The sequence below is a fragment of the Vipera berus genome (assembly GCF_964194415.1).
Source record: "Vipera berus genome assembly, chromosome: 3".
NCBI lineage: Eukaryota > Metazoa > Chordata > Lepidosauria > Squamata > Viperidae > Vipera > Vipera berus.
In genome coordinates, this window is record NC_138204.1 from 59,946,283 (window position 1) to 59,956,552 (window position 10,270).

Genomic DNA, 10,270 nt, shown 5'->3' on the forward strand with positions numbered 1-10,270 from the left:
AAATAAAGAGTAGAAAATAGGTTTAATGAAAATTTTACCTTATTTTTCTTGAATCCTGGTTTTGTCTCTCTTGCTTTTGCAGTCTAAAATTAAATATTAAGACTACTTTAGAATCAGCACAATGAAAGTTATTACTATTTTCCTGGTGTTAAGCAATTTGTCTTAGACCTCAGAACAATCCAAGGAGACACACATTACTGGTTAAAGTGCAGAACCAAGGGACTGGGTAAAATACAACTGTTTTTCAATAGAAGTTTCATATCAGTAGAAGACATGAGTTAATTTTGAGATGAAGCCTATTAGTTGACATAGTTATTTTTGGAAGATACTTCTAAACTTTAATATAAGGCTGTTCCAAATCTTGAAATAACATATTCCAATCAATCAGAAAGCATGGGAGAGGTTATGATGCTGATATTAATGTATTTTCTCAAACTCAACACATCCTTCCTGTATACACTGCAGTAAATCTGAAAACATAAAAGGTATATATTTTGTCAGAAAAGAACTTTTATGGATTATGCAGGAGTTAAGTTTAACATAAACTGGTACTCAATTCAACAAGTAACTAATCAGAATAAATTATGTGTATGCATGTGTATATGTACACACCGTGTGTGTGTGTGTGTGTGTGTGTGTGTGTAGCTAAAGGATAAGACAAATCTGAATATTTTTTGTTATTTTTTATTGTCTAAACAAATTTCAGTTTAATTACTGGTCTTCTTTGCAAAAGAAAGCCTCCTTTTTGAAGCCTATTATCAAAAAATGGGATAAAGGATCTAGCTGTGACTATAAAGGAATATTTGGTGCAAACAGAAAAAAGATTAATCTTTGTAAAGTTGAAATACATGCATAACCACAAATACCCAGACACACAAGGGCAGAAACAAGTCAGGATTTTTTTCATATAGCAAAAAAGTTTTCTAATCCTGATTTCTGATAGTTAATAAAATACAGATTAGATACCAAACATTAAATATTTGATATTAGCCTTGCCTGTTCCTCCATGCATCTGACAAACTCTGCCTGTTTTGAGAATCCCACAGGCTGCTTTTTCAAATCATTCTTTTGCTCCACGCGAGATTCAAAAAGATCTGGATTGGATCTGAATCAAAGTTAGAACAGTTTATAACTACCATACGGCACACACATCATACTTTTTAGCCCCGCCTTATACCCAAAGTGTATCGTTTCCTCATCATACTTTATCTTGATAATTTTAATTCAAGCAGGATGGCAGCAATATGGACATATTTACTCTTAAAAATATCCGTGAGCCACCAGCTCCAACAGAAGACTTGTGGAAGCAAATCTACTGTGTATTTATAGCAGCACCCAAACCAGTAGAGCTTGCATGCACACAAGTAAAGCTTGAACTGAACCCTTACTGTAAACTACGGCAAACCCGAGCGTGGGGATAGCTCGACCCTGGGCCTGTTTACTCAAATGCGCGTAAATGCCTCGAAAGCCTTTGGAGGCGTGTACGGAAAGGCGGGCGGAGAAAGCCTGGCGAAGGACGTTCCTAGGGCTGCCTCTTCAAGGTTACTGTCAGATTTCCCTCACTTCTCCCCCCCACCCCAAAAATAAAAGAGTTAAGCAAAAGCGGAGGCGAACCGGCTTTATACCTGCGAAGCTCTTGGATCTTAGTTCGGTATTTCTCGAAGAAAGGGTTCTCCCCCAGACCACTCTCGTCTGCAAGCCCGCGGATCCCGATTACTAGCGGCCGAGGCCGCGGCGGCACCAAAAGGCCAAGAGGCCGAAGAGCGGCGAAGCGACTCATCAGCACTCCGCGGGACAGGGACAGCCCCGCCGCCGCCCCCCAGAATTGCTGCAGATGCCCCGCTGCCATGCCGCCCCTGCCCCGCTGCGGTGGCCGCGAGCAACGCGGAAGGCCCTCCGCCCGTTGACGTCACCCAGCGCAAAGGTTCCGCCCAGGGAAAGAAAGGGGAGAGCGAGGGAAAACAAGATTTGAAAGGTTAGATCAGGGATCTTCAAACTCGGCCCTTTTATGACTCGTGGACTTCAACTCCCAGAATTCCTCAGCCAGTGTACCTGGCTGAGGAATTCTGGGAGTTGAAGTCCAGGAGTCATAAAAGGGCCGAGTTTGAAGATCCCTGGGTTAGATAATACGAACCGCAGACTGGGCTCATCAAAGAGAGCGTCCCCAATGAGGCTATAGTAGGTCTACGCCAGTGCAGGCGATATTTGGGATTTAGGACTAAATCGGGTTGAACATGATTGATCTCTGTTAAGTTTATTGTGCCTTCGAGTCACTTTTTGATTCCCGGCGGCTGCCTGGCTAAGTCCCTCTACTTGGAAAGGTTTTTCGGAAGTGGTTTGCCATTGCCTCCTTCTTAGGGCTGAGTGACTGGCCAAGGTCCCCCAGATGGCTTTCTTTCACCTGTCCAGGGATCATGAAAAAACAGAGCTGCATTTGCTCTGTGGACTCCTGGCAAATTGTATTAGAAGAAACATGTCTTGAAAGTAATAGCCCTATTTTAAAATTTCTATGCATCATTCAGCTGCTGAGGACTTCCCCCTGCCCCCTTTTTTTGCAGTCTGCTATTCTGTGCTACACAGAATATATCATTGCACATATCAGTTCATAAAATAATTATGTTTCACTGAGTTTACAATTTGCTGCTTCTTCCTAGTAAGCAATGCTATTATCATAGAAAAAGTGAATATATTTCTGAAACTGATTTGGTTGTTTCCTTCACATCTCAGTTTCATAAAAAGCCTTTCATGCTGTTTTGGTTTTCTACAAGTTTTATGGTGTAGTCATACAGAGAGAAATCTACAGAAACATAGCTAGATTTCATCAAAGAATGCAATTGCTGTTGTGGCCAGTTCTTGTGAGTTGCAAAATTTGATGGCTGGAAAAAGCTTCAGCATCCTGTCTGCTACTGGAATCCGAGAAAGCCCTTGAATATCCTTGTGGTAAATTTTATGTTGAGAAAGTGCTCATATTTCTGACAACAACAAAAAAACACAAAATTATTTAAATCACATGACTGACAGCATAAATATTGAAACATTTGTAATTTTGGATAATAAAAGAGTTCTCTGGAGTTGTCAGTTAGAAACTGGTTGCACTACAGATTGGACACTGGGTGGCACACCTCATTCAAGTTAAAAGGTTTTTGGGGATTGCTTATCCATCTGGAAAAAAATATCCCGTTTTTGCTTTACCAGTATTTAGTACAAAGGTTCACTTCTTGTATTTGTCAAGGGCCTTCCCTGTTTTTCTGCACAGTATGACTGAAGTTTTGCCTTTTACTTTCACTCACTGAATTTAAACTAGGGAATGTTTATAGCTGTCAACTTCCAACTTTCCTGTTGGAAACAGGAACAAAAATATAAATTCATGTTGCTTTTCCAATCTTTCAAGACAAAAGATTGCAACTTCATTAGTAACAAGAGCATCTCTCTTTGTTACAGTCATGGCCGTAATTGTTGGCACCCCAGAAGTTTTTCCAGAAAATCAAGTATTTCTCACAGAAAAGTATTGCAGGAACACATGTTTTGCTATACCAGGTTTATTCCCTTTGTGTGTATTGGAACACAACAAAAAAGGGAGGGGAAAAAGCAAATTGGACATAATGTCAAACGAAACTCCAAAAATGGGCCGGACAAAATTATTGGCACCCTTTCAAAATTGTGGGTAAACAAGATTGTTTCAAGCATGTGATGCTCCTTTAAACTCACCCGGGGCAAGTAACAGGTGTGGGCAATATAAAAATCACACCTGAAAGCAGATAAAAAGGAGAGAAGTTCACTTAGTCTTCGCATTGTGTGTCTGTGTGTGCCACACTAAGCATGGACAACAGAAAGAGGAGAAGAGAACTGTGAGGACTTGAGAAACAAAATTGTGGACAAATATCAACAATCTCAAGGTTACAAGTCCATCTCCAGAGATCTAGATTTGCCTTTGTCCACATTGCGCAACATTATCAAGAAGTTTGCAACCCATGGCACTGTAGCGAATCTCCCTGGTTGTGGACAGAAGAGAAAAATTGATGAAAGGTTGCAACGCAGGATAGTCCGGATGGTGGATAAGCAGCCCCAAACAAATTCCAAAGGAATGCAAGCTGTCCTGCAGGCTCAGGGAGCATCGGTGTCAGCACAAACTATCCGTCGACATTTAAATGAAATGAAACGCTATGGCAGGAGACCCAGGAGGACCCCACTGCTGACACAGAGACATAAAAAAGCAAGATTACAGTTTGCCAAAATGTACTTGAGTAAGCCAAAATCCTTCTGGGAAAACGTCTTGTGGACAGATGAGACCAAGATAGAGCTTTTTGGCAAAGCACATCATTCTACTGTTTACCGAAAACTAAATGAGGCCTACAAAGAAAAGAACACAGTACCTACAGTGAAATATGGTGGAGGTTCAATGATGTTTTGGGGTTGTTTTGCTGCCTCTGGCACTGGGTGCCTTGAATGTGTGCAAGGCATCATGAAATCTGAGGATTACCAAAGGATTTTGGGTTGCACTGTAGAGCCCAGTGTCAGAAAGCTGGGTTTGCGTCCGAGATCTTGGGTCTTCCAGCAGGACAATGACCCCAAACATATGTCAAAAAGCACCCAGAAATGGATGGCAAGAAAGCGCTGGAGAGTTCTGAAGTGGCCAGCAATGAGTCCAGATCTGAATCCCATTGAATACCTGTGGAGAGATCTTAAAATTGCTGTTGGGAAAAGGTGCCCTTCCAATAAGAGAGACCTGGAGCAGTTTGCAAAGGAAGAGTGGTCCAAAATTCCGGTTGAGAGGTGTAAGAAGCTTATTGATGGTTATAGGAAGTGACTGATTTCAGTTATTTTTTCCAAAGGGTGTGCAACCAAATATTAAGTTAAGGGTGCCAATAATTTTGTCTGGCCCATTTTTGGAGTTTTGTTTGACATTATGTCCAATTTGCTTTTTTCCCCTCCCTTTTTTTGTTGTGTTCCAATACACACAAAGGGAATAAACCTGTGTATAGCAAAACATGTGTTCCTGCAATACTTTTCTGTGAGAAATACTTGATTTTCTGGAAAAACTTCTGGGGTGCCAACAATTTCGGCCATGACTTTATATGCATAGTACTGTAGACATACAGCAATCTAATTAAAACAGTCGGTTAATTGAAATCTCTAGTTCTGTGTTACAACAAGATAAATGTACCATCAGTTGCTACCCTTCTTAATCGGCTTCCTTGAGGAGTTGCTCTCACCAACATATTTGCTGTGTTGCTGAATGCATATCTTCCATAGCAGTTGCTTTGATGGACAACATGCAGAGATTTTTGACTACTGATTGCTCTAACTCAAGTACTTGTATAAATATAATAAATAGCACAGCAATTATATTCTGTTACTGTGTGTATATGTGTGTACACCTATGTGGATATGTTCATGCCTGCCCATATAACAAGCACTTGACAAATGCAAGAAGTGTAAGAGCACCTCCAGAGGACATTTTTCAGGCCACATATAATTGCTTCACTTCCACCTATTGGGGAATAACACATTATCAAGGAGAAATAATTATAACAGATTGTCTGATTTTTGCAGACTACTGCTATTTCTTATGTCCCGTCTGTCTTCTTCTCAACTGAAGTGAACTCCTAGAAGGTTATGAATTTCTATCAGAGGAGAAGGATTGTAATATTTTATTTATTTATTTATTTATTTTAATCCCATTTATATCCCGCCCTTCTCCGAAGACTCAGGGCGGCTTACAAGCTTAGCAGTAAGTTAATATTAACTTACACATTGTTTTTCTAATTTACTATCTAAATATAGGGTCCTTAACGCATCATCTAGAAACTCTCTGTTCTTCCATGGAAAAAAAAATACATTCAACAATTCTTTTAACAGGTGAAGCTCATGTGCTGCAAAATAAACTCCTGGTTTCCAGCATCTTCTTTTCAAAATGTGCCCCTGAGGACCACGTGGGTCTCATAACCTTTTTTATAGATATGAAATGCTTTGTTGAAAAATATACCCATTTACCCTCATAACATTTTTTAGAGATATAAAAGTGCTTTGTTCAGAAATATGCCCATTTACTCACAAAAAGAATAAAGATAGGTATCCTATGAGGGGGATTCAGGTAGCAGGCATTTTGTAAATAGTTATGTCCCAATGTCTCAACGGTACTTTTTTTTTTTTCAAAAGGCAACTGGACTGTTTTTTGAGGAAGAAGATAATGTTTCGCTTCTCGTTCAAGAAGCTTCATCAGTTGTGACTGGCTGGTTGGGGGGATAGAAGGATGGATACATTTATCCAGTCACAACTGATGAAGTTCTTGGATGAGAAGCAAACATCTTCTTCATTAAAAAAAACAGTTCGGTTGCCTTTTGAGGGGAAAAAGCATCTTTGAGACAGCTATGACCTGGATGACTGAGAATCTCCATAGACCAGGGGTCTTCAAACATGGCCCTTTTATGACTTGTGAACTTCAACTCCCAGAATTCCTCAGCCAGGCATGCTGGCTGAGCAATTCTGGGAGTTGAAGTCCACAAGTCATAAAAGGGCCAAGTTTGAAGACCCTTGCCATAGACATTTATGTCCCAATAGGTAGCTTCTCCTGAACGATACATCCTCCTGAGCAGGGTTTTTTTTGCAGAGGTACCTTAAACCTGTTCTCTAAATTCCAGATGTGCTCTCAGCAACAAAAGGTTATGGATCCCTGACCTAAAATAATTATCTGGCCTGTTTGGGAGGTCTTATAGTCAACTACCAGAATTTCCATTTAAAGGGGTTAATGTTTCTATAGACCACAATCTGGAGAAAGGCATCACAAACAGTTCTTTCTCACAGAAAAAATAACACATACAGAGAAAAGTCAGCCTGTAGCCTTTTTGATTGCATAAGAGAAGTGTGGGCAATCAAGCATTTCCTTATCTTGAAAAGGAAGGCAAAGGTTTCTAGAAAGTCTCTCCTTTCCTATATAGTATTGTTTTGTTGACTTAAAAGTCCTTTCACCTATGTTCTAGGAGAGTAGAGATTTCAACTGGGTGTGAGTAGAATATATGTTCTTGGGCCCTCAGTATGGTCTCCTGGTGACCATTGTCTCGTCATACGCTTTGGAATGTGACTTTTTCTTCTATTCCTTTCCATTAGAATTAATTTCAACTACTCATTTGTTTTCTCCTCCTGAAAAGAGAGCAGCTTCATCTTTTTAGAATAAAGGCATGATAAAATCCAAACTTACAGTAAATGATGATTATTCCTAGTGGTAAGTAGGCCAGTATCTTTTCTGAACTATTGGCAAGTTTATTTTTTATTACTGGAAAAATAGGTGAATGACCCCAGTAGCAAGCCGTTGAAACAAAGTGCACATACAATGCTATGCCTGATTTGTTTTAACTCTGGTCTCTTAACTAAAGCTCAGTAGTTCAAATAGATTAAAATACAGCTTACAAACTACAACTATAATTACAATGATTGGGTCTGCAGAACATACTCAGCCGAAATCAAATAAACCACATATATTTTTACTAAAAATACATGAATTCAGAGCCATTGGTCAAAAGATAAGTTGATTTTGGACTGGCTGTGGGGAAAGGACAGTTTTTAGATAACTTTAGAAGCTGCTCCCTTTGGAGAACCAGGTGGCTATTTTTAATAATTTAATTTAATAATTTTACTTGTATACCGCCCTTTCCCAAAGGACTCAGGGCGGTGAACAGGGCAAACATGTAAAAATACAAAAATATAAAAGTTAAAAAAGAATTAAACATATGCCCAAGCTAAAATCATTAAATACATATATTAAAATAACAATAAAAACCCAAACCCGTCCCCCATCAGGCCAAGCCGGCTTGTTCAAATAAATGCGTCTTCAGATCGCGTCGGAAGGAGCGAAGGTTGGGCGCCATCCGGAGCTCAACCGGCAACTGATTCCATAAATCTGGGGCGCCCACAGAGAAGGACCTCCTCCTGGGGGCCACCAAACGACATTCTCTGATTGGTGGCACCCTGAGGAGGCCCTCTCTGTGGGAGCGCACAGGGCGGAGGGAAGTTGATGCCAGCAGCAGGTGCTCCCTAAGGTACTCCGGACCCATGCCATGTAGGGCCTTGAACACCATTACCAATACCTTGAATCTCACCCGGAAGACAACTGGTAGCCAATGCAGCTCACGGAGCAGAGGTGTAACATGGGAGTATCGGGAGACTCCCAACACAACTCTCACGGCTGCATTCTGTACCAGTTGGAGCCTCCGAGTGGTCTTCAAGGGCAGCCCCATGTAGAGAGCGTTGCAGTAGTGATTTTGCCTATCACTTTCCAATATAAAGACAACACAGCAATAACCCATGATTACCTTTTGTTCAGATAAGCACAATGCACATTACATGATGCTGCCCTGATGTGTTGTTTGGATATACAGTTAGTATAAAATAGGGCAACCAAATTGTTTCCGAGGGTGCACCGTGAGCACTTTCTTGTACGAGTCCTCTGACCTTGCTTTATTTCTGGGCCATTCAGGGGATTTTTTTTTGTAAAATCCTCAACACTTAAGGGACAGTGTATCTATACAAATACTTTTGTAGATGGCCTTGCTGATAATTTGAAAAGGAAATATAGAACAATCCAGCTCCAAATTTCTTTTTTTTTCTTTTTTCTTGGGGTATTAAACCTTTGCTGGCTATAGACTTTTAATTATTTTGATAGAATTCTACTATTTTAAATCTTCAGTTCTCAAATCGGTAGAATAATTTATTTTTAAAATAATGTATTATAAATTGTTTTTAGATTCTTTAGATCAGAAGGCAGCTTATTAAATATTATAAAGTTCTTACCATCTGAACTGGAAGATTTGGGATGTAGAATTACCTGCTTTAAAAAAAATCTTTAAGTACTGTATAAGAATAGCTTTAAGCTATTCTTCCAAATCACAAAGTTTGAATCCTTTAATTCCAAGCAATGCAACCTCCCTATCAAATTCTTCCCTTGATGAAAATGTTTATAGAAGAGACAGAGAGGGAACTTGATTGTTTTAACATGCTAACACTTTCCAACTTAAAATGTGAGTGAATCCTTTAACCGAAGCAGAATTCTATTTGTGTTTTGGGGATTTTTTTTGACAGTTTGAAAGTTTCACAACTTCCTCCTCATGCAATAATAGTAGCACTCAAATGACATATAACCAAAATTCTCTTCTGAAGTTCACTTTATGACCTAATTACAGGTTTGCTGCCAGTGTATTTTGGAAGCCTAGCTTTTTGCTACATCTTGGTGTTCACCTGTATGCTGCTCCTTCAATGGCGAAAACAAATCCTTCAGAAGCGCCGTGCAAAAGTCTGGATGAAACAGTTGAAAGCAGAGTCTTATTTTCAACAGGCCTTGGCTCACAGGGCTGATGAAGAAGCCCAGCCTAGAACAAATGCAGCCATCTGCAATCCTGATAACATCCCAGAGCCACAAAGCACTTTCTTACCCAGTGAGAATATTGTGGAGACCGATGACAGTTCTACCCCTCCACTTCCAGATTCAGTTCCATACAAACCGGTATTTCAAGAAGTTGCATGTGCTTGTGCACTCTCGCACTTGCCACCGCTGCTTGCGCACTCAGCTTCTTACCCTTGCTCTACCATTCCAACAGAAAGTTCACCATTCAGCTCACCTCTAAAACCAACCATCTTGAAAAATGATCCATACAGTATGGGTAGCAGGATTTCTGCTTAGCAGCCAATGTCACAGATGGGAATATGCTTAACTGGTTTCAGTTAGAACTCAATTAAAGATCGGTTTCAAGCTATTTGTTTTCATTCAAGCACTATTTTAATACTGGGAAGACAATCTGCCTTTGACAACTAGTGTAGAAAGAAATCACTTTAGAAATTACATTGTGTTCACAATCCTTTCATGTATCATGAAACCGAACTATGTGTTTCTTCCAAGATTTCTAAATCCCAGTTGCCCAAAGAGCTAAATATTAGCCATATTTCTATTTTTAACCTTAGTAATAGATTACATTTTAATATATATGAGCAATATCCATATATATAAAAAAAACAAATGGTATGGAAGTCTTTATAATTAAAACCAGCAGACATTTAGTCCCGTTTCATTAGTGAAATTAGCTATGACTAACAAATACTGCTCATAGTGCAGTTTTAAAACTGAAAGTAAAATATAGTACAAATTATGGCCCATCTCAGTGAATATTTTGGAGCAACTTACGTTTTCTAGTGTTAAGAGGTAATCTGGGAACATCAACTGTTTTTGCAAATCAGTTTATCATGTATTATGCTATTCCCATGGACTCAGTAGGATTTTTTC

The 10,270-nt window shown here is 39.6% G+C and overlaps 2 protein-coding genes across 3 annotated transcripts in view; one reads left to right on the top strand and one right to left on the bottom strand.

Annotated features, from left to right (window-relative positions):
* Positions 1-1,931, bottom strand: part of ATPAF1 (ATP synthase mitochondrial F1 complex assembly factor 1) — a 30,114-nt gene extending 28,183 nt beyond the window's left edge. Inside the window, exons 1-3 of one of the 2 annotated variants that reach the window (XM_081322642.1) lie at positions 1,626-1,931; positions 997-1,105; positions 39-83 (exon numbers count right to left, since the gene is read on the bottom strand). In XM_081322642.1, coding sequence (XP_081178768.1) covers positions 39-83; positions 997-1,105; positions 1,626-1,849 — 378 coding nt within the window. In that variant the 5' untranslated portion in view covers positions 1,850-1,931. The remainder of the gene's footprint in view (positions 1-38; positions 84-996; positions 1,106-1,625) is intronic. The other variant, XM_081322641.1, reaches the window with a different exon arrangement.
* Positions 1,932-7,206: 5,275 nt separating this feature from the next.
* Positions 7,207-9,737, top strand: TEX38 (testis expressed 38; the record flags this gene model as incomplete). Its single annotated transcript, XM_081325477.1, has 2 exons — positions 7,207-7,222; positions 9,177-9,737. The coding sequence occupies 2 exons, from the start codon at positions 7,207-7,209 to the stop codon at positions 9,671-9,673; spliced, it is 513 nt and encodes a 170-aa protein (XP_081181603.1). The 3' UTR covers positions 9,674-9,737.
* Between the last annotated feature and the right edge of the window lie 533 nt (positions 9,738-10,270).